The sequence below is a fragment of the Sus scrofa genome, chromosome 13 (genome assembly GCF_054392235.1).
Source record: "Sus scrofa isolate SSC_HxYL_T2T_F1_AM1 chromosome 13, Sscrofa_HxYL_maternal_Yorkshire_Landrace_v2.0, whole genome shotgun sequence".
In the NCBI taxonomy this organism is placed as follows: Eukaryota; Metazoa; Chordata; class Mammalia; order Artiodactyla; family Suidae; genus Sus; species Sus scrofa.
This window is the reverse complement of record NC_139395.1, coordinates 224,002,065-224,026,551: the sequence shown is the minus strand read 5'-3', so window position 1 is coordinate 224,026,551 and position 24,487 is coordinate 224,002,065. Positions and strand designations below refer to the sequence as shown.

Genomic DNA, 24,487 nt, shown 5'->3' with positions numbered 1-24,487 from the left:
ACAGGTCCCATGGCCCCGCCCAAAGCTGGGGGCTCCGGCCACGCAGGTGGGCCACAGGAGGAGCCAGGCCCAGGGGCGAGCGCGTCAGGGCTCTCTGTCCCGACAGAGCTGCCACAGTCGCTCAGGCCTCGGGGAGCCAGGAGGAGGCTGCTCCCTGTCCACGGCTGGGCGGCCGCACAACTGTGTCTCCCATGGGCCCCGACCCCAGGCCCTCACACCCAGGGCAGGGAAGACGGATCCAGTAAAGGAAAACTCCAGCAATAGGCACGGGCTATGAATGGGAGGGACCCGGAGGCCAGGTGCTAAGTGCCCAGGGCACTGTCCCACGGGACTGTGTGGGGGAAGCAAGACCACAAACTCAGGTGTAACAGAAAACGCCAGGCCCCAGGCAGAGCAGGGCACGCAGGGGAAAGCCACCGCAGCACAGGGCACCTGAGCAACCTCAGAGACACTTCTAAAAACAGCTGCAGAGAAACACAGCCAGACACCTCAACAAAAACCGAGACGCAAAGAAATGAGGGTTTATAACCTCAGAGTAACCGAGGAGAAGAAGCCAAAGCTAGACTCCTGTCTCCCCAGCCTCCACTGCGTTTAGGGAGAGGGAAAGCTGCCTGTATGGAGCCTTTCTGCGTGCGTGCCCAGCGCTCAGGGAGGGCAGAAAGGCCCACCCGCTGCACTTAGGGCGCACGGCGCACGCCGGGGACCCGCGTTCGCGCACGCCTTTGTCCCTGGGGCCGAGGAAGGAGCAGGCACACGGGAGGGTGGGAGGCTGCAGTCACCGCAACCCCAGCACGAGGTGGGAGGGGGGAGGAACCGACCCCCGCAGACAGAGACCTGATGAGATGCCAGCACCCGAGACCCAACTAAGAGAACAAAACCCCGAGAGCAAAGGGTGAGAAGAGACTTCCAAGGGGAAGAAGACAGCAGGTTCATTTTCTAACAAAAGAAACTTACATCCAAAAATGGAAAAGCGGAGCTCCCCTGTGGCTCAGTGGTAATGAACCCACTAGTATCCATGAGGACGCGGGCTTGACCCTGGCCTCCTCAGGGGTTAAGGACCCGGCGTTGCCGGGAACTGTGGTATAGGTTTCAACCCCTAGTCTGGGACTTCCATATGCCCAGGTGCAGCCCTAAAAAGACCGAAAAAAACCCAAAATGGAACCGAGACAGACGGATGCCACACGCCCTAAAAGAGCTGAAGGATTAGACGGAGTCCGGACACGACTCCAGTGTTAACAGGCCACGCGGACGGCGGTCCGGCGCACACGACGCGTTGCTCCAGGAACCCCAGGCCCGTGCAGACGCGCCGGCAAAGGCATCGAGACAAGGGCAGAGGCGCCCTGAGCGAGGGGGCAGAGCCGGCTGCGCATCAGCGGCAGAGCCCAGAAAGGACTTGAGGGAGGAGACGGAGCTTCCTCAACTGTCCGGCTCGACACAAACGGACCAGGGCTCCTCAGCCTGGTCGGGACGCACACGGTGGGTTTTGGGGCGAGGGAGGTGGGCTTCAGGGGGAGGGGCCGAGGGGGCGCCGCCCAGACGGGCCTGGGAACCCTGAGCTCCCAGGAAATCGCTTCTCACAGACCTGCTGCGGACAACGGCTCTGCACTTTAAGCTTCTGATGTTTTAACTGTTTTTATATTCGATGTTTTGTTTTGGGGTTTTTTCTGACTTTTTTTTTTAGGGCCACTCCCGCGGCACATGGAGGTTCCCAGGCTAGGGGTCGAATCGGAGCTGTAGCCATGGGCCTACGCCAGAGCCACACCACAGCCTCGGCACGTGGAGGTTCCCAGACTAGGGGTCGATCTGGAGCTACAGCTGCCGGCCTCCACCACAGCCACAGCAGCGCGGGATCCGAGCCGCGTCTGCGACCTACCCCACAGCTCACGGCAACGCCGGATCCTTAACCCACTGAGCAAGGCCACGGATCGAACCTGCAACCTCATGGTTCCTACTCAGATTTGTTTCCTCTGTGCCACAACAGGAACTCCCATATTCAATGTTTTAAGACGTAAAATATCTAAGAATCTCAAGGCACAACAAGAATCACTTTTGTGAAAAACTGTATGTCTTACTGCTGAAGGTTAAAGTTGGGCACTTTTCTGGTAATTTTAAATAAAATGTGTAAATAGCCCTCATGGTCTCAGGTCCTTGGCCAGTAACCCCGAGAAACGTGGAACAAAACAGTCGCACATCCAGGGGTTTCTATGCAGAGCCAGATGCCTCAAGGAGCAGACTTGGCACAGGTCCCCACGGGTGGAGCCGTGAACTCAGGAACCGGGCACAGCACAGAGACCCCAGGACTGGCAGGAACCCCAGCTGCACCCCCAAAGGCCTCGCACTCGGTCCCACGCAGCCCGCACCGGCTCCGGCCTCCAATCCCACCCAGGCTCCTTCTAGGGCAAATCTCCCTTCTTTGCCTCCAAAAGCCCCACTCACCCCTCGCGACCCCAAATCTGCCCTCGAACAGCAACTCCCTGATCCCAAGAAGGCCCTTGATGATCACCGCCTCCGGGGACCACGGCAGACAGGCAGCTGACCTGGCCTCGACAGTCAACGGCTGCCCCGGAGCCCAAGGCCTCAGGCGTAGCCAGGCCGGCGCTGCCCACACCCCGGCTCCTTACCAGCCTCTCGCTCGCCCGCGGCCGCGGCCAGGGCCTCCTTCTGGCTCCACAGTGCGGAGTTGGCCTCCTGCAGCTCCGCCTGCTGCCGGGCCGCCCGCTGCAGCTGCTGCCTCAGGCCCTCCAGCTCCACCACCAGGCCCTGCTCGCTGGCCTCCTTCTGGCCCAGCACCTCCTGCAGGCTGGCCTTCTCCTCCTTGAACCCCTCGATGATGCCTGCGGACGGACGTGGGAGACGTGGCTGCCGAGGCCCCGCGGGGGACGCAGGGACGGGCAGGCGCGAACGGTTCCCACTCAGACGGCACAGGGCCGCTGGGCGAGGCGGAGCGCCCGCGCAAGGCCACCGGGAGCTCCAGGCACCAGGAGCGTGGGGGTCGGGGCCACCTGGGCGCTGCTGTCCCCTGTCCCCGGCCCTGTGCTTCCGAAGCCCCGAGGTGCGGCCCCTCGGCAGCGGCCTCACCCTCCGCCTTGTGCAGCTGCAGCTCCAGCCGGGCCTTGGCCTCGTGCTCCGCGTCCAGACGCTCCAGCAGCTCCTGCTGTTTTCCCACCACCTGCGCCATCTCTTCCTTCTTGCAGCTGAATTCCTCCTCAAAACGCGAATGAATCTGACGTGCTTCCTCCAGCTGGGAAACATTTGAAAAGGGAGTTTTGTACCAGAAGTCATCATGGCACATACTGACAGCAACAGAATTCTCCTTGGGTAGAATTCTGGTGAAACCATAAACATCCCGTAAGAAACAACACTTTTGGGGAGTTCCCATCGTGACTCAGTGGAAACGAATCTGACTGGTATCCACGAGGACACAGGTTCGATCCCTGACCTCGCTCAGTGGGTTACGGATCTGGTGTTGCCGTGAGCTGTGGTGTAGGTCGCAGACGCAGCTTGGATCTGGCGTTGCTGTGGCGGTGGTGTAGGCTGGCAGCTGTAGCTCCAATTCAACCCCTACTGGGAACCTCCATATGCTGTGGGTGCAGCTCTAAAAAGACCAAAAAAATAAAATTAAAAAAAAGAGAGAGAGAGAAAGAAAAAGAAAGGACATTTTTGAAGTTCCTCACTGTGTCAGTTACTAAACAACCAACAAATTTTCGGGAGTTCCCTGGTGGCCCAGTGGTTAAGGCTCTGACATCGTCACTGCTGTAGCTCAGGACCAGTCCCTGACCTGGGAACTTCCACATGCTGTGGGCGCAGCCAGAAATAAAATTTTTTTCAACCAAGGTAAGTTCCACACACAGGGCCCCCAGCTTTTGTGAACACAAACCCACACATGGGGCCCCCAGCTTTTGTGAACACCAAGCCCACACGTGTCCAAACATCACACTGCAATGGGACAGCATTTCAGAGGACACGTGCCAGAGGAGCCTGGCACCAGGGCAGGGCCAGGCCACTGGTGACTGGGCGGAAGACACGGGAAATGCTGCTCGAGCCAGTCTCCATACAGGGCAGAGCACCTGGGACCCTCCCCCACAATTCGGTCACCATGGAGCCTCCTGGCACAGCCTGGGGTCTCAACCCTGCCTTCCTCCCAAGCTCCCCTGGTGACCGTGTCCAGGCTGAGGCTCCCAGCCATCCTCAGGCCGGGGCCCAGACTCGTCTCTGAATGCAGAGCGCCTATCCCCAGCGGTCCTGACAGACAACTTGGCACCTGGCCCAGGCCCCCAGCACCCTACACAAGCACCCAACTTGCCCAGCCCACGCTCTAGGGACACCGCTGGTTTTACCTTGAAAACAGCCCCAGAGCAGCCTCTTTTCATGTCACCTCCCAGAACCTCCACCCTCTCGGACACTTGCCCCAGCTCCAGGCGACAGGCCACCACCTGCCGCTTCCTGCAGTCAATGACCCTTGGGCGACCCTGACCTAAACAGGGCCCCCCCCACACACCCCTGTCTCTGCGCTGCCCACCACGCAACCCCCACAGGCTCACTCTCCTCCCCAAACCCACCGTGCTCCCCCCACATGCCCACGAGCAGGACTTGTGACAAGCAAGCGAGGGCCCCCACAGACCGGGACGTGACCCGGGGCCACCCGCCAGGTCAGACCCACAGATCAGACGCCTGCCCGTGAGCCGCTCACACGAGGGCTCGGTCTCCGTTAAGTGCACTCGGGGGACAGCAAAGGCACCTGACTACGGGCCGTCTGATGAGGCCAATGCTGTCCGGTTTCGAGAGAGGCCGAGTTCAACACCGCGGCTCTGTCTGCACTGACCGCACTGGCAGAGCCTTGCAGACGCTTCGTGACGGCAAGGGCGGGGCTTCACACGAAAACGCTTAACCGGGCAACTTTGGAAAAAGCGTCGCTATTGTTTCTCAGGTGTTCCTATTTAATGCTTCTGCTAACTGAAATGCTATAAAACACGAACAAAAAATTCCTTTCTTCGATGATAACCCTAAACGGAAATCTCGCTACGTAAACGAACGTACACTCGGCATGGGTTTAAAACGGTGTGGGAAGTTAAGGGCAGGAGAGAAAGAGGCTCAACGTGCACGATCTAAATTAAGAGCTGAGGTTTACTTCCCACTTGCAGCAAGCCTCCTGCTCGGCAATTTCAGCTCAGAAGAGACTCCGAACTTGAGGAAACATGTGCGAAAACCCCGGGCAATGTCGGAACTGGCACGACGGCGGCAGAGAGAGAACAGCCAGAAGTCGGACCCGCCAGAGACCGAAACCTTCCGGCCCAGCGGCAGGCGTGGCGGATCCAAGCTCCGGGCGGCCAGGCCCTCGGCCATCAGCCCACGCGGCCGCCCGCTCAGGCCGCCGCCCCGGGGGCCGGGGGGGGACCCACAGGACCGTGCCTCACCTGCCTGCTCGAGTCCAGAACCATCTCCAGCAGGCCGTCCACCGCCAGGCCCAGGCTCTGGAAGACCCTCCGGACGGGCTGCTCACACTCCAGCGTGCTTTCCGGGCTCATGAAGAAGCTCTCACAGATGTGACTGCTAATCTCAGCCACTGACGACGCCTCGGCGCCATCGGGTGAAGTCCCGTCCAGCTCCGGTGGAGCTGCGTCAGGCCAAGGCCACGTCTCGTCGAGCGCCGGGGCTGCAAGGCAAGCACACAGACGCTGCGCCCACGTGGACGGGCCCCCCGCACCCCAGGAGGCGGCTCATGCGCCCGGGTGTCAGCGCACCTGCAGGTGGGGTCGGGGCCCCGGGCTGCCCGTCCAGGGGGCTCTCGTCCTCCAGGCAGAGCCCCACATGCTCGCTTATCCGGCTCTTCAGGGCAACGGCAGCCTTGAGCGTCTCCCCAAACAAACCCAGCAGCCTCCGCAGGGCGTCCTGGAGCGCGCGCCTGAGGGGCACAGGGCGGGCAGCGTCAGCCGAGACCCCAGCCCCACCTGACTCCCCTGGGAGCAGCTGCTGGTGACTGAAGCGAGCTTCTTCTGGAGGTCTGCGGCCAGCTGACCGGCACTGGGCAGAGGCCCTGAGCCAACCCACCAGCTTCGCGAGAACCTTCCTCGCAGCTGCACGCCCCGCGTCCCCAGGGCACAGCCTCCCTGGCTCTCAGGGGCAGAGCTGGGCCCCGGTGTGGTCCTCACCTGTCACGAGGCACCTGCTCGAAACTCAGAAGGCACACCCACGCCAAGCCCGGGGCTCGGGAAGGCAAGGCCCCAGTGCCCCCCGCCCCCGGGCCACACGAGCAGCAGGACCTCAAGAGACCAGCAGAGACCAGCCAAGTGGCAGCAGAGAGGGGCCAGGGCGAGGGCCCTGAGCTGCACATGCCAGCAAGTGCTCGTCTGCGTCTGCCCCGACGGCAGGTGCGGACGAGACCCCGAACTGCTCCAGGCTCGCTGGGGGCCACACAGGGAGCACACAGAAACCCTGAGACACGCACGGGGCACCGGCACAGCCCCGCCCAGGACAGGCTGGGCAGGCACCTCCCTGTGGCAGCCAACTCCGAAAGCGGGCGAAACGTGAAGGTTTGGCAAAGCGAGGGCGGGCAGCGTGGGTGCCGTGACTCAGAGGGGCGGCCACTGACCTCTCGCCGAGAGACAGGCTGACGTCGGCCCTGAGCATGGCGACGAGGTGCGCGCCCTCCTGGTTCTCCCGCTCCCGCCTCTGCTGGAGCCGCTCCAGCTCAGAGTGGCGCGCTTCCACCTCGTGACGTAAGGATAAAATCTGGTCTTTCAGCTGTCGAAGAAAAAGGAGCAGGGCTTAACGTAAAACAACCGAGATAAAAGTAAGTTTTGGTGAGGAACGTCCTGCAGCCAAGAGCAGATCCCCGGTTGAGAAGCCAGAGGAGGGAAGGCCACGTGGGCCCGCGAAGCGTGAGAAAGGGCCCGGGCACAGGCCGAGGAAACGGGCCGGGCGCAGCTCGTCCCCACCGTCTGCAGAGTCTGCAGAGAACAAAAGCGCCGTGAGCAGCCTCAGCGCTGCGCGGGGCGGGCACGCAGCAGACGAGGCGGGTTCTCCAGGCGGCTCAGACAATGACACACGGGCAGCTGCCACATGAAAGAAAACGGAAAAAACAGACACAGCATGGCGCGTTTCAGGGTGGCAACCAAGGACCAAAAGAGACAAGCAGATGAACCGCGCCACCGGCACGCGGAGCCCTGGGCCCCGGCGGCTCAAGGCCGGGGCACGGCCCCGCTCGTGTGTCCACTGGACACCGGCAGGCCTTGCTCACGGAGTCTGTGCGCGGGCTCCGCCTCGGGGCGGCCGTGTCACCTGAAAACATGGCACAGCGTGAGGGTGGGGAGTTCAGCTCGACTTGTAGGGCGAGAGGAGGACTCCAGCCCGGGAGGCGGCAGCTCAGAGGCAACGAGGTCTCGGCCGAGGAGCGCGACCTCGGGGGCGGGATGGGCGCTGAGCACACGTGCTGGCCGGGGGCCGATGCTCGTCCTGCGCTGTCACCATCCATGATCTGAGTGCTTTTCTGTAAGAATCTGGGCTCATAAAATCTTCTCCTGAAAACATCTGTCCGAAGGCCCACTGAGCCAGTTTTCCCAGGGCACAGCGGGCCCGCTCCCAGGCTCCACCCTGAGCGCCCCTCAGGGCTGTGGCACGTCAACAGCTGCAGCGGCTCATGGGTTCATCCTGGCAGCGGCAGACGGCACGTGCCAATTTATAGGTGGCAGCCGATTCCACTCCGAGAGCCTGGGGGCAGCAGACTTTTCCCTGCTGGTCCTGCTCCCTCCCCAGGAAAGAATCTGGTAACTGGGGGGAAAAACCAACATACAAACTTCTAGCCACACTGGTCAAGAAAAGAGAAGGACAAGCAAACATCTCAACAGCACCTGACTGAAAAAAACAGGAAACACAGTCTTATGAAAACTGAAAACTTAGATTACTAGTTTAATATCCTCTCGGAGAGAAAATTTAGGCACGTGCAGCTTTCCCCTTAAACGACTTTACTGAACACTTAGGGAAATGTAACCTCGACCCCACACAGACTCCTCCCGAGAGGAGAAAGGGTGGAGGGAAGACGCGGCTCCTGAGGCTGCGAGACTGACCAGGAAAGATGGGCAGAGTCGCGAGGACAAACAGCGGCAAGAGGGCTGAAAAAGAACGCTAGAGAATAAACTCCAGCAAGACCCGAAAATTACGTCAAAACTAATTTTATCATACAGGTATGTTGGTTTAATATTAGAAAATTATTCCTGGGGAGTTCCCGTCGTGGCGCAGTGGTTAACGAATCCGACTAGGAACCATGAGGTTGCGGGTTCGGTCCCTGCCCTTGCTCAGTGGGTTAAGGATCCGGCGTTGCCGTGAGCTGTGGGGTAGGTCGCAGGCGCGGCTCGGATTCCGCGTTGCTGTGGCTCTGGTGGAGGCCGGAGACTACAGCTCCGATTCGACCCCTAGCCTGGGAACCTCCATATGCCGCGGGAACGGCCCAAGAAATGGCAAAAAGAAAAAAAAAGAAAATTATTCCTGTGATTTATCACATGAAGAGATTAAATGAGAAAAACATTATACCAACAAATGGAGGAGAAGCAAATTTAATACCCATCTGTGGTTTTTTTAAAAAGTCTGTCACAAACTGGAATGGAAGTAAACGTCCTTAATCTGGAAAAAATCAGGAGTCCCCGCTGCAACACAACAGGGGCAGTGGTGTCTTGGGAGGGCTGGGAGGCGGGTTCAATCCCCGGCCTGGCACAGTGGGTCGGGGATTCGGTGTTGCTGCAGCTATGGCTTAGGTCGCATCTGCGGCTCACATCTGATCCCTGGCCCAGGAACTCCATGCACCATGGGGTTGCCAAAACAAAAAGAAAAAAAGAAGAAAAACATCATCTATAAGCACCTCCAGGAAGCATTCTTCTTGATGATAAAATGTGGAAGTTCCTGCTGTGGCACAACAGGGAGAGTCGTGTCTCTGCAGCACCAGAACACAGGTTTGATCCCCGCCTGGCACAGTGGCTTAAGGATCTGGCATTGCCGCAGCGGCAGCATAGGTCACAACTGAGCTTGCATCTGATCCCTGGCCACAGGAGCAGCCAAAAAAGTAGAAAAAATAAAGAAGGAGGAAAGATCCTGCTAAGCTCAGTGCCCGAAAGCTGCGTTCCACACAGACCTTCCTCTACTTACAACGGGGCTACATCCGGATGAACCCATCGTAAGCTGCAAATATCAATACACCTGCAGGAATTCCCATCATGGCTCAGCGGTAACAAACCCAGCTAGGATCCATGGGGATGAGGGTTCGATCCCTGGCCTCGCTCCGTGAGTAAAGGATCCGGCATTGCCACGAGCCGTGGTGTAGGTGGCAGAAACAGCTCGGATAGGGCGTTGCTGTGGCTGTGGTGCAGGCCAGAAGCTGCAGCTCCGATTCGACCCCCAGCCTGGGAACCTCCACAGGCTACCAGTGCAGCCCTAAAAAGCAAAAAAACCAAAAAACAAAAAAATCCCTATGAACTAAGAATGCTGCCTGCCTTGTCAGCAGCAAAGGATGCTGCAGCCATCAGGCCCTCAGCCACCACAGCCCCCTAAACGTGCACCCCGAGGGACTCGGGAGGGGAGAGCACAGAATGCGGCCCCACAGCCGGGGTGCACACAGCCCGGGCGCACATCAAAGGAAAGACCTCAGTGAGCCCAGAGTCTTGCATCTTCCCAGGCACAGAAAAGCACTAGATCCCTTAACTTGAAATGTCTGGTTTTCCTTAACTAACAGTAATCTTTCCATGTTCCACCACCTGGGTTTCGTGGCTGGCTCCTCCCTGGCCTTTCGGGGCCCCTCAGAGCCCAAGTCCTCAAGTCCTCAGAACGCCCACCAAGTAACACAGGATCCTCAACTTGCAGGCTGTGCTGTTTTCCCAGCCAGTCGCCTAGGCTATCACGGCTCTGCCCCCTCTGCTGTAATGTGCTTGGCACACTCACAGGAGCCCTCAGGTGGGCAAATCCGAGGACACGGCCTGTCTGATAACCTAGTGCTGAGCACCTCACAAAAGCGACTGGACACTGGCCTGAAGGGAAAGCAGAGCGGCGCCCGGCCCAGGAGGTGCCAGTGGACTGGCCGGGCCCTCAAGGTCGCGTGGTGGTCGGACCTGCAGCTGACGTCCCGAGTTACGGAGAGGGTCAGACCACGCACCTCTGGCCCAGGAAAAGACGGAGACCCGACGGTCAAAGTGGGGTTTCTACGGACTGAGTGTCACTTTCCCGCCTCACAACAAAAACTCCTAGGTCAAACCATCCCACGTCAGGGGCTGTCTAGAATCAATAATCACCCGTTTTAAATACAATTCTTTAAAGCGCCTGATCCCAAGTACCAAAATACAAACCCACAAAAGAGATGCAAGACCTCCACGGATAAAATCACAACACGCAGGGGCAGAAATCAACAAACTCCAGTCAAAAGACACATTCCAAAATCTCAGACTATCTCTGCTGCAAAGACATCCGCCCTGCCTGAGGCGTGTGCATTCACTGCTTTTCAACCGCAGCCAAGCAGGAGCCTTCTGCGGGCCTGGGCGGGCTGACCCGCGTCCCCAGGACAGCAAGCACTCCTGAGGAAGGACACAGCTGGGCACTCACTGCACCAGACCTGCAAGGCACTTGCGCTGGGGAAGAGGGACTGACCGGGAGGCTAGGAGGGAACCCAGAGGCCACCCGGCGGCCCATGCGAGACTGAGCTGCAGCCCACGGGCAGCCAGCACAGCCACAATGGATGCCACACCCAGGGCGCAGGTGAGTCCTCAGGGAAAACTGATACTCCTTCATCAGAGCCTTCCAAGTGGATTATACACATAAGTTATAAACACTACCTCAGAGGGGTTCCCGAGGTGGCTCAGTGGTAATGAACCCAACAAGGATCCAGGAGGATGCGGGTTGGATCCCTGGCCTCGCTCAGTGGGTTGAGGATTTGGTGTTGCCGTGAGCTGTGGTGTCGGTCACAGACATGGCTCGGATCCCACATTGCTGTGGCTGTGGCTGGCAGCTGTAGCTCCAACTCAACCCCAAGACCGGGAACCTTCATATGCCACAGGGGCAGCCCTAAAAAGAAAAAAAAAAAAAAATTATCTCAGAGAGGGAGTTCCCACTGTGGCTCAGCAGGTTAAGAACCTGATGCCGTCTCCATGCAGACACAGGTTTGATCCCTGGCCTCACTCAGTGGGTTAAGGATCTGTCGTCACAAGCTACAGCATGGGTTGCGGATGCAGCTCGGATCCGGAGCTGCCGTGGCTGTTGTGTGGGCCATCCACTTCCACCTTAGCCTGGAAACTTCCATATGCTGCAGGTGCAGCCTTAGAAAGAAAAAAAAAACTCAGAGACTATTAGGAAAAGATTTCTTAAGCAAGGCAGAGAAAGCATAAACTCTAAAGAAAAAACGTAATAAAGTTATGAATTCATCAATCAAGAATATTTCTTCATAACAAGATGACAAAAGGGAAAGAAATAACAAATCAGAAGAGGAGTGCCCGTCGTGGCGCAGTGGTTCACGAATCCGACTGGGAACCATGAGGTTGCGGGTTCGATCCCTGGCCTCGCTCAGTGGGTTAAGGATCCGGCGTTGCCCTGAGCTGTGGTGTAGGTTGCAGACGCGGCTCGGATTCCGCGTTGCTGTGGCTCCGGCACAGGCCTGTGGCTACAGCTCCGATTCGACCCCTAGCCTGGGAACCTCCATATGCCTCCAGAGCGGCCCAAGAAATAGCAAAAAGACACACAAAAAAAATAATAATAATAATTAGAAAAAATCCATAAATATAAAAACTTCCCTAAATAAGTAAGAAAAAGAACTGTTTCAAATAGAAAAATGGCCAAAGATACAAAAAGGTGTTTCACAGAAGGAGACACAGACAGACCACAAAACAGCAGCAGGTGCACAATCTTATCAGCAAAGCTAAGACTGCCAAGAAACACTATTTTGTTGTCACAAAACTGGCAAAAACTAAAAAGGAAGAGCCCTGCAGGTACTGGCGGGGATGCGGAGCACACGGAGCTCAAGCGCAGGTTTAGCGGAACCGCTCGGAAACAGTCTGGCGTCGCCTGACCGAGAGCAGGGCGCAGAGCCCCTCCTTGGACGTGCACGTCTGGGCCTGACAAGCGCCCACACGTCTGGAGGAGGAGGCTGTGGAGAAAACTCAGGGCAGCCTTATTCCTAACGGCAGAAAACTACAACCAAGTCCAGGAGTTCCCGTCATGGCTCAGCAATCCAACTGGAACCGTGAGGTTGCGGGTTCGATCCCTGGCCTCGCTCCGTGGGCTGAGGATCTGGCATTGCCGTGAGCTGTGGTGTAGGTCGAAGACACAGCTCAGATCCCGCGTTGCTGTGGCTGTGGTGTAGACTGGCGGCTACAGCTCCGATTTGACCCCTAGCCTGGGAACCTCCATGTGCCTCGGGTGTGGCCCTAAAAAGACAAAAAAGAAAAAAGAAAAAAAGAAAGAAACCAGTCCAAGCACCCTGATGAGCAGCTGTGGGGCAGCCACACCCCGGGTCCCACAGCCACCACGACCTCTGTGAACCCCCAGCCGACACCGAAGGGCTCCCACTCCCTTGCGAAGGCCGAAAACAGCTAAACCCAAGAGCAGAGTGTGCAGGAAAACCTCAGCGAGCAAGAACCCCAGGAAAACAGAAAGTGGGGGGGGCGACGCACCCCTTCCCACACAGAGCTGCCGGGACCCCACTCGGACCTCAGCATCACTTCCCAGCGAACCCACCTTCTGGCAAGAGTCTGGTCTGCCTGAGGGGCCGCGGAGCCTCCTTTCAGACAGGGACCTGGGGGAGAGGCGGGGAGCACAGCCCCAGGCCCACCAGGGCCTCCTGCAGCTCGTCCCCCCCACACACACCCTTTCCTCACACCCGCCCATCCAGCCATCGCCGCCGCCGGCCCTTAAAGGCAAGTTGCTGTAAATGTCTTCCAAGTCCTTTCTTAATGCAGAATTGAACGCTTCCTCTTCGCTGAGTTAATAACTGCACAGGATTCTTGTTGATTTGGGTGCTTCACTTATAGAATCAGAGAGGTTTTGACTGGCGTACCTCTAACCCTATTTTGCCCACGAGCTGTGTGATTTTGAGAATTTTCGCAGACTGAGAAGTTTGCTCAAGAATGCATATGTATGTCAGCAGAAGTGCCTGGTAATTTGAAGAAAAAGCTGAAGGGATACTCGGAAAGGCTTTTTCTTCCTCATGGAAACCCTCCCGCCTGAGCCCTGGTGCCTTCCCGGTTCTGCTGCATCCACGCCCACCTCTCCCGCCTCAGGGCTGCGCTCCCAGCACAGCAGGGCCTTCTGCAGCCGCAAACATGCTCCTGGACCTGCAGCTGCTGCCTGATCTCAGAGACGCACACGGCCCTGGATCTGGCTGCAGGGATCTCTGTATCCTTGGTACCAAACCAAGTCAGACACACCTACGTGCCGTGCTTACAGTCAGAAGGCCTGGCTCCACTTGGCAGCCAATGAATGGGCTTTTAGCAAACTGACAGAACCTCTCCTGGGCCTCAGTGTCCTGAGAGGGAAAGAACTGCAGAGAAAAGAGGAAACTGACCTATAATGTGCTTGGTGCGGTTCACAAGAAAATGTGCCTCCCATGCACGAACAAGTTCAACTCCAGTGCCCCAGGATGTGCTAAGCCCAAGGAAGAAGCAGTACACACTTCTGTGCCCAAGGAAAGGGCACAGAGTGGGGCCATCGCTAAAAAGAGCGTGAGGACTATTCTTTTCAATAATAATAATGAAAAACAGCAGCAAATCCCAATTCAAAACTGTCAAGGATATCAGCCATAAAAAAGAACAAAATAATGCCGTTTCTAGCAACACAGACGGACCCAGAGATTCTCCTACAAAGTAAGTTAGCGAAGAAGAACATCATACAACATCACTGTATGTACCACGTAAAAAATGACACGAATGAACTTACAAAACAGAAGCGCACTCTCAGACATAAAGCAAGCCTACGGGTACAAAAGGGGGCGGCGAGGGGTGCGGGATCAATCGGGAGTCTGGGGTTGGCGTCTACACCCTGCCAGATGTGACACAGGTAAACCACAGGGCCTGCCACGTCACACACGGTCTCGCAACGACCGTACTGAAAACAACCTGAAAATACTTCGAAATAAAAACATCATCAAGGACCTGAACAGGAGCTCCCGTGGCGGCACAGTGGAAACGAATCCGACTGGGAACCATGAGGTTGCGGATTCCACCCCTGGCCTCGCTCAGTGGGTTAAGGATCTGGCGTTGCCGTGAGCTGTGGGGTAGGTCGCAGACGAGGCTCGGATCTGGTGTCGCTGTGGCTGTGTAGGCCTGTGGCCACAGCTCCGATTAGACCCCTAGCCTGGGAACCTCCATATGCCACAGGTACGGCCCTAAAAGGACAAAAAGACAAAAAAAAAAAGGGACCTGAATAGAAAAAAATGGCCAAAAACCCATGAAAAGAGGTCCAACATAAACTAATCATTAGGGAAATGCAAATAAAAACAAGACACCACCTCCCATTTCTGTGATGGCTCTTCTTCTTTTTTCAATGCCCGCGTCCGTGCCACATGGAAGTTCCTGGGCATGGACTGAATCTGCACTTCCACAGCAACCCAAGCCACTGCAGTTGGATTCTTAAGCCACTATGCCGTGGCAGGAACTCCATGATGGCTATTATTTTAAAAAATTAAAAACCGCAAGCATTGATAAAAATGTCAAGAAACTGGAACCCTTGTGCACTGTTGGTGGAAATACACAACGCCACAGCCACTTGGAAAAGTTTAGCAATTTCTCAAAAAGTTAAATATAGGAGTTCCCATTGTGGCTCAGCAGAAATGAACCCAACTAGTATCCACAAGAATGCAGGATCGATCCTTGGCCTTGCTCAGTGGGTTAAGGATTTGGTGTTGCCGTGAGCGGCAGTGTACGTGGCAGACGTGGCTCAGATCCTGCATTGCTGTGGCTGTGGTATAGGCCGGCAGCTGCAGCTCCGACTCAATCCCTAGCCTGGGAACTTCCATATGCCATGGGTGCAGCCCTGAAAAAAAAAAAAAAAATTAAACATAGAATTACTATGTGACCCATCAATTGTTCCTAGATACATACCCCAAAAAATTGAAGGCAGGGACTTAAATACTCGCACCCTAATATTCTTAAAGGCATTATGCACAATCACCAAAGGGAAAAAACCGCCATTCACAAATGTCCATCAACATATGAACAGATAAATAAAATATGCTGTCTACACACAATGGAATAATATCATTCAGCCGTAAGAAGCCACGAGCGTTGATACACGCTACCACGTGGAGGGACCGTGAAGACACCGCGCTAAGGGAAATCAGCCAGACCCAAAAGAACACAAGCTGCATGACTCCCCTGAAAGGAGCTCCCTGGAGTCATAAACTCACACAGGCAGAAAGTACAAAGGTGGGTTCCTGGGCTAGAGGGAGGGATGGGAGTTATTTCTAATGCGGCCAGAGCTCCTACTCAGGATGAACAACAAGTTCTGGAAATGGGCGGTGGTGACATTTGCACAACATTGCGCATGTGGTTAAGGCCTCTAAACTGCACACTTAAAATGCTCAAAACGGTAAATACCATATTATGCATGTGTCACCAGACACAAAACATGAACAAAGAAAAGTCTCAGTCCACATACCTGCAGAATTTGGTCATTCTTCTCCTGAAGCTGCAGAGACAAAGACTCTTTCTCTTTTTGGTACAGAGACTGTGCCTGTTCATGCTCAAGTTTGTGTATCACTTCTTTTTCATGAAAAGCAGCTTTCTCTTCACTTTCAAATTCACCCTGCACAAAAGTACATTACAGACAACAAAGAATGCCATTAAGCTATAAAATTATCTTTGCTCCATTTCATTCAACAAATGTTTATTGAGGCTGTACTCTGTGCCAAGAGCAATGATCAAAACAGCCAAGGCCAAAACCCACAGAAAACATGTGTTCAGGAGCTCCCGTCATGGCTCAGCAATAACAAACCCAACTAGTGGCCATGAGGACATAGGTTTGATCCCTGACCTCGCCCAGTGGGTTAAGGATCTGGCATTGCCATGAGCTGTAGTGTAGGTCAGAGACAGCTCAGATCTGGTATTGCTGTGGCCGTGGTGTAGGCCAGCTCCAATTCAACCCCCAGCCTGGGAACTTCCTTTTGCCACAAGTGTGGCCCTAAAAAGCAAAAAAAGACAGAAATAAAATTGTTCAGATGTGCTTATCATATAGATATAAAAGAAAGAGCTTGCTACCTCTCCCAAGGGTCACATTAAGAAACTCTCCATCATCAGGGTATCATGACGTCAAATTCAAGATGTTGAGAAACCTAAATTTCTCTGGCTTTAAATGGTGAAAGCTGTTCTTCCTAAATATTAAAAAATAGTTTAGGAGTTCCTGTCGTGGCTCAGTGGCTAACAAACCCAACTAGCATCCATGAGGACGCGGGATTGATCCCTGGCCTCGCTCAGTGGGTTAAGGATCTGGCACTACTGTGAGCGTGGTGTAGGTCACAGATGCAGCTCAGATCCCACGTTGCTGTGGCTGTGGCTGTGGCCAGCAGCTACAGCTCCGATTCAACCCCTAGCCTGGGGACCTCCATATGCCATAGGTGCATCCCTAAAAAGACAAAGACCAAAAAAAAAAAAAAAAAAGGAATAATGTTCACCTAGTGAGTTAAAATATATTAACAAAGTAGGCTTTAAAAACAAAAAACACAGAGGTAACACTTCCAGAACATCAAAAATAAGGACCTCCAAAAATCCTCTATGAAAGAAGTAAGAAAGTTGGCAAAACTGTCAAAAATCAACTTTTTCAGACCTCTAGAAATTAAAGAGTTTATTAAAAGCAAAGGCTGAGGAGATCCTGTTGTGGCTCAGTGGGTTAAGAACCTGACTAACATCCATGAGAACGAGGGTTCAATCCTCAGCCTGGCTCAGTAGGTTAAGGATCCGGCATTGCTGCAAGCTGCAGCAAAGGTCACAGATGTGGCTCAGATCTGGTGTGGCTGTGGCTGTGGCGTAGGCCAGCAGCTGCAGTTCTAATTCAACACCTAGCCTGGGAACTTGCATATGCTGCAGGTCCAGCCCTAAAAAGCAAAATAACAACCACCACAAAAAAGAAATAAACTGGAGTTTCCTGTCGTGGTGCAGTGGTTAACGAATCCAACTAGGAACCATGAGGTTTCGGGTTCAATCCCTGCCCTTGCTCAGTGGGTTAATGATCTGGCATTGCTGTGAGCTGTGGTGTAGGTCGCAGACATGGTTTGGATCCCGTGTTGCTGTGGCTCTGGTGTAGGCTGGCAGCTACAGCTCCGATTAGACCCCTAGCCTGGGAACTTCCATATGCCACAGGAGCAGCCCAAGAAATGGCAAAAAGACAAAAAAATAAATAAATAAATAAACTAAAAACAAAGGCTGAGTTTCCATCAGAACAGGAAGCTTTGGAGTGTTTGAACCTGCCCTAATTCCATCACTCCAAGGTCTGAGATAGCTTTGAAAATGCAGCCCAGCAGCTACAGAGGAAGGAGGAGGAACAGAATGGGTTTGCGGCTCCCCCAAAGCACTATCACCAATTGTCACTAACTGATCTGTCTGGCAGCTCATTGAAAAGCTCCATTCTCAAAGCTGGTCTTTATTTGATCTAATGCAGAGCTCACCTCAACAATCCTATACCCAAGCCATTTGTTAAAAACAATCAGCAGCAACTGTTTAACATCCCAGTGGCCTGTGACAGTAATAACAACCAGAGCTAATAAGAGGCTGACCAAAAAACTTAACAGGAAATGAAACCTAAGGCAAAGGTGTAAACTGTTCTGCCAGAGTATTGACCGACATGCCCCCACCAGAGCCCCTCAACAAAGAGAATTATAAAATGAAACCAAATGGATATTCTGAAGCTGAAAAGCACAAGTACTGAAATGAAAATTTCACTAGAGGGGCTCAACAGCAGATTCAAGTGGGTGGAAGAATCAGGAAACATGAAGATAGGTCAAAAGAGATAATTCAGTCTGGGAAACAAACAAACAAAAGCAAAAAGAATGAAAAGAAGTCAGTGGGCTCAAAGGCCTGTGTGGGACAGGCTCAAAGATCAACATACACATAATGAGAGTCCCAGAGGAGAGGAGGAAGGAAACAGGGCAGAAAAATACTTGAAAAGAACATGGCAAAAAACTTCACAAATTTGATGAAAAAATATTAAATTATACATTGAATAAGCTCAATAATCTCCAAGTAGGATAAACTCAAAGAGATCCTACCTAGACACATCATAATCAAACTGTTGAAAGACAAAGAATCTTAAAAGTGGCAAGAGAAGCAACCCAACGCTAGGGCTCCTCTATAAGATAACAGCTAGATGGAGTTCCCATCATGGCTCAGTGGTTCACGAATCCGACTAAGAACCATGAGGTTGCGGGTTCGATCCCTGGCCTTGCTCAGCGAGTTAAGGATCCGGCGTTGCCGTGAGCTGTGGTGTAGGTTGCAGACGCGGCTCGGATCCAGCGTTGCTGTGGCTCTGGTGGAGGCTTGGTAGCTACAGCTCCGATTAGACCCCTAGCCTGGGAACCTCCATATGTGGCAGGTGCGGCCCTAGAAAAGGCAAAACGACCAAAAAAAAAAAAAAAAAAGAGTTAACAGCTAGCTTACTACTCAATCAGAAACCACAGAGGCCAAAAGGCAGCAGGATATCATATTCACAGTACTGAAAAAATAAGACCAAGAATACCATATCCAGGAAACTCTCTTTCCAAAATGAAGGAGAAATGAAAACACTCACAGATAGGAGTTCCCATTGTGGCTCAGCAGAAACGAATCTGACTAGCATCCGTGAGGACGCAAGTTCAATACCTGGCCTCGCTCAGTGGATTAAGGATCCAGCGTTGCTGTGTGTGAGCTGTGATGTATGTCACAGACGAGGCTCGGATGTGACGTTGCTGTGGTGTAGGCCAGTGGCTACAGCTCCACTTTGACCCCTAGCCTGGGAACCTCCACATGCTGCGGGTACAGTCTGAAAAAAAAAAGACCAAAAAAAAAAAAAAGAGAGAGAGAAAATTCACAGATAAATAAAAACTGAGGGAATTCATCACTAACAGATCTTCCCATGAAGAAATAAAGGGAATCCATCAGGCTGAAATGAAAAGACACTAGACACTGACCTGAGTCCACATTAAGAAATAATACTGGAAAAGGTAACGACACGTGTAAATATAAAGACAAACGGAATGTAGTTTTTGTTTGTAATTATTTGTCCTCCTGTGTGATTTAGAAGGCAACCACAAAAAACAATCAGCTAAAACGTATACAGATGTTCTGTGTGACAACATTAGCACAAAAAAGGAAGGAATGAACCTATATAGAAGAAGAGTGTTTTAAACTATTGAAATTAAGTTGGTATTAATCTGAACTAGATTGTTATAAGATGTTCACCGTAATCCCCAGGGCAGGCACTTAAAAAAAAAAAAAAAAGATACAGGAGTTCCTATGTGGCTCAGCGCGTTAAGAACCTGACCATTGTCCACGAGGATGCAGGTTCAATCCCTGGCCTTGCTCCGTGGGTTAAGGATCTGGCGTTGCTGTGGCTGCGGTGTAGGTCAGCAGCTGCAGCTTCGGTTCAATCCCTAGCCTGGAAACTTACATACGCCACATGTGCGACCCTAAAAAGAAAAAAAAAGATACAGAAAAATAAACATCAAGGAAATTAAAATGGATGCAATGATGGAAAATGAAGAGGCGCAAAAGAAACAAAAGACATATAGACGAAAATAGGAAGTATTGACAATGCCTACACCGCAGACGACCCTAAAAAACAGAATTTAAAGTAAAAGAAGCCAAACACAAAAGTCAGGTTTTGTGTGATTTGGTTTCTATAAAATGTCCAGAAGAGACAACTCCACAGAAAGAGAAACCACAGATCAGGGACCGCCAGGAGCCGAAGAGCAGGCTGCCAATGGGAGGGGTGGGGGCTCTTCTGCGGCGAAACAACCGTCCTGGTGAGACAGCAGCAAGAACAGCACGACTTTGTGAAGACACTAAAAACCACTGAACCATATACTTCAAACGAGTGATTACTATGCTCTGTAATTCCTATCTCGATAAAGCTGTAATTAAAAGATCTGGAATCTAACACATGGCACAAATGAACCTTTCCACAGAACAGAAAATCATGGACATTGAAGAACAGACTTGTGGTTGCCAGGGGGGAGGGGGGAGGGGGGATGGACTGGGAATTTGGGGTTAATAGATGCAAACTATCGCCTTTGGAAAGGATAAGCAATGAGATCCTGCTGCGAAGCACTGGGAACTATATCTAGTCCCTTATGATGGAGCCTGGTCATGTGAGAAAAAAGAATGTATATGTGTGTGTGTGGCTGGGCCACCTTGCTGCACAGCAGAAAACTGACAGAACACTGTAAACCAGCTATGGTGGAAAAAATAAAAACCATTATAAATGAAAAAAAAAAAACCCTACAGAAAAACTATCACGAGAAATGGTATTGAAAGCTCATTCCTCCTGCAGACACCCTGCCATGAAAATAGGCTCCTTAAAGCAGGACGAGGCTCGCTCGACGTGGCCGCTGCTGACTCACCAAAGCAAGGCAGTGAGCAGGACTCGGACGTGCTCAGATTCAGCCCAACAACAGAACAGAACAGAGCAGAACAGAAGATGGGGTTGCACAGTGTGGTCCACTCACAGGCGCGTTTTTTCCCAGAGTAAATGCCAGAGACGCACACCGTCTGTGCTTGGCCGAACCCGCTGAGGCCGAGGAAGGGCAGACACGAGTAACTACACATCCTGGGGGTCGTCTGCAGATTGCTGTCGGCTTTTCAACTGTGCAGAGGGTCAGCGCCCCTAATTAGACATTGTTCAGGGTCAAATGCATTTGATGGCAATTTCTTCGAAGAAAAGGCATACTAACTAGTTAAATATAAAAATGAAAAAAGGGAGTTCCCGTCGTGGCGCAGTGGTTAACGAATCCGACTAGGAACCATGAGGTTGCGGGTTCAGTCCCTGCCATTGCCCAGTGGGTTAATGATCCGGCGTTGCCGTGAGCTGTGGTGTAGGTCGCAGATGTGGCTCGGATCCCGCGTTGCTGTGGCTCTGGCGTAGGCCGGCGGCTACAGCTCTGATTTGACCCATGGCCTGGGAACCTCCATATGCCGCGGGAGCGGCCCAAAAAATGGCAAAAAGACCAAAAAAAGAAAAAGAAAAACGTTGCCTAGAAAAATCTGTTTCTAAGACAACGAAAGTGTCTTAATTTCACATGTCAAAATTAATTTAGAATAAAATTTTGTTATTTATTTTGCACAAGAGAAAGGACAGCAATAAAATAGGTCACTCTTTGTCCCCGTATCCTCGAATGTGCCATCGGTGGCTCCAGTGGTGCCTCCGCCAGACACTTGAGCTCAGCCTCCTCTTCCAGCTGCACCAGGAGAGCTGAGCGCTGGGCCTCAAGCTCCACAGGAGCCAGGTGCCCTGCGGGCGGGGAGAGAGTCAGCGGGACCTGGGCTGCCCTGGAGGCTCATGTGGAGTCGCCCGTTTTCACTGTGCCAACACACAGGCGCTCACTGAAACTTCGAGTCACTCTTGCAGACGCTGGCTTCTCGCCTCCGTCACAACCATCAGAAGTCAGGGCTTGCAAGCACAACACCTGAATTACACTTTCAGGTTCCAGAGCTCATCTCTGAGTTAACACAGATCACAGTTGGTTACGAACGTCCTCTCCTGAAAGAGATTTAATTTCGATCCTTTAAAAGGAAGGATTCAGGTGCAACTTCAAGTTAGGACACACGGCAGTTTCCTAAGCCCCTAAACTGTCTCATTTACACGACAACCAGCTCCAGGAAGGGCAGGCTTGATCCAGCTGGTTCACAGCTAGGAAGGACGCTGCAGCCCTGACAGAAACCAGGTTTGACCAGAGATGCGGGCTCCCTGTGTACAACCCCAAAATGAACCAGAACAAAGCCCTGAACCTGAATGCCAACGGGCACCGGAGACCAGCAGAGCAAGGCCCCGAGACAGGAGGACAAGCCCCGCTCCCTACCCCCACAAACGGACTCCATGTGAAATACTTCTACCCACGGTGGAGGACACTGGGGAAACGAGAACAGGCCAACCCCCCAACGCACAGGTAAACACGAGTCTCGGTGGACGGCTGCAGCCACCAGGTCCCGATGGCAAACCTGTGCGAACTTCTGTGTGAGGTCAGGGCCAGAATCCAAGAGCACCCCACACCCCCTCGCCCGAGTCCCGGCGGCCTGCACCCTGCACCACACAGGCAAGAGAACTGCCCTTGGGCTCAGGCTGCCTCTTTCTAGCCATGTGGTCCTTCCGGGCCTCAGGGTCACTGCCTATGAACAGGGTGGAGGGTGCATTCCACACGGAACCCTGTCTGGGAAAGGGGAACAAAGAGCCAGGACACCTGTGCCAAGCGCCTTCTGCGTCTGCCCCACGGAGAACCCCACGGGCCCCCAATGCGGAGCTGCACCTGCTAATGACAGCCAGGAGCTAAGCACATGATGCATTTCTTAACCCTTACTTTGCTTTAGGATGGGTTTTGTTTTGGTTTTTGTTTTTGTTTTGGCATTTTATGGCCGCACCTTCGGCCTATGGAGGTTCCCAGGCTAGGGGTCCAATGGGAGCTACAGCTGCCAGCCAACACCACAGCCGCAGCAGCGCAGGATCCGAGCCGCATCTGCATCCTACACCACAGCTCCTGGCAACGCCAGACCCTTAACTCATTGAGCGAGGCCAGGGATCGAACCCACATCCTCACGGATCCTAGTGGGCCTCATTACCGCGGGGTTACAACAGGAACTCCCCAGGAAGGGTTTTAAGGCAGCTGACAGAGACGCGCCAAGTACGGCGAGACGGCGGCCCCGGCTCCAGCCCTGGGACCTGGAAGCCTGCGCCACAGGCCAGAGGGTCACCCCCGGGCACCGCTCGGCTGGACCAGATGGGTTCCCAGGGGTTTCCTCATGGCACACCCGCCTGAGACCTCCTCCCAGACAATCACCTACGTCAGCCTGAGCAAATGCTGTTTAATTTGCCATGTTCTACATGGGAAAGCCGATGATGAAAAAAGACGGTTTTTAAAAGTTATTCCCAGGTTTTCCTAGAATTTTACAAAATTACGTGGGAAACGTCAAATATATTTTAATCACCAAGAAAACATAACAGCCGAGTTCCCTTGTGGAACAGTGGGTTAAGGAGCCACTGTTGTCACTGCAGCATCTTGGGCCACTACTGCACTGCAGGTTGGATTCCTGGCCCAGGAATTTCCTCGAGCCACAGGTGAGGCAAAAAAAAGAAAGAAAGAAAGAAAGAAAGAAAAACACGTAATAGATATTCCCAAAGAAGAAAAAATAAGCAGCACTGCACAAAAAATACCAAGGTAGTAACATGAATAAATTCAAGTGATAATGAATTAAAGACATTCAAATTATTTCTAAAACAACCACAAGTTCTCTTAATATTTTCAAAAGTTACATGAACAGATTTTCTTCCCCGAGAAAAGAGGGCCTGGCCCATCGACAGTGGTCCTGCTGCTGCTCCTGTCCGTCCACCGCTCGGTGTGACCAAGACAAGCGCCGTCTCTCCACGCAGCGCTCATCTCCGTCCACAGAGACTTCTCTCGCAACCACACGCCGAAGGGAAGCGACCTGGGGAGCAATCGAATTGCCCCCCAGCGCATGGTGCGTGACTCTTCTGACAAGTGGCGCTGCTTTTCAAACAGGTGCAAAGATATTTGTGGCCCAAACAAAACCTGCTCACAGAGGAAGAACAGCATGTCCCCGCTATTTTGGGGACAATGACCAGGCCATCCTAGGGAGCGCCCAGGCTTTGGGGACATCTGTCTGCAAGTAAAGTCTGAGCGAACACTGCAGGGAGAATATGCCACCACCCAGAATATTCTCACCAAGGCCCGGACCTGAATCCCGTTCCCTGCAAGGCTGGCAACACACTGCAGGGAATAAAGCAGCGGTATGAACCAACGCCACAGGAAGCGTGAAACACTCTATGCCCGTCAGGCCCCGTGCGGGTCTGGATCTGATCCTCTTCCATGCACCGGAAGGGACGCGAACTGGGGCAGGTGGGCGACGAAACCCAGGGAGCCCCGCCAGTCCTGCAGGTCAGCCCGGGGCGCGGTCGCAGCACCCTGGGGCGGGTGCCTGGGGCCACCCGGTGCCGGCAGCAGGCAGACCCCGAGGTTCCCTGAACGGCTCTGCTTCTGTGTGTGCTGAAACTTTCTCCAACAAAGAGCTAAAGTACGGGGAGAAGCAGCACGTCCCACCTCCCCGCAGCCCCTTGAGGCCAGCCAGACACAGCAGGTCCTCGGACGTCACGTCAGCAGCACCTGAACCCGCCCTGCAACCAGAACAACACCCCCGAGGTGCTCTGGGCGCGCGGAGGGTCCGCACAGAAGACCAAACCGGCCGCGCCCAAGGGTGCCATGGCCCCTGTGTCACCGACAGGCCCCGGGAGGGGAGGGGGCGGAGTCCAGCTCCCCAGAGAAGGGACAGAAACG

General features: G+C 53.7%; 1 protein-coding gene across 28 annotated transcripts in view; it reads right to left on the bottom strand.

Annotated features, from left to right (window-relative positions):
• PCNT (pericentrin) overlaps positions 1-24,487 on the bottom strand; it is a 109,031-nt gene that overhangs the window by 45,202 nt on the left and 39,342 nt on the right. For all 28 annotated transcript variants that reach the window (XM_084992362.1, XM_084992375.1, XM_084992367.1 and 25 more), the window contains 6 exons: positions 15,619-15,765; positions 6,590-6,741; positions 5,742-5,902; positions 5,415-5,653; positions 3,079-3,241; positions 2,622-2,834 (listed from right to left, as the gene is read on the bottom strand). In XM_084992362.1, coding sequence (XP_084848488.1) covers positions 2,622-2,834; positions 3,079-3,241; positions 5,415-5,653; positions 5,742-5,902; positions 6,590-6,741; positions 15,619-15,765 — 1,075 coding nt within the window. The remainder of the gene's footprint in view (positions 1-2,621; positions 2,835-3,078; positions 3,242-5,414; positions 5,654-5,741; positions 5,903-6,589; positions 6,742-15,618; positions 15,766-24,487) is intronic.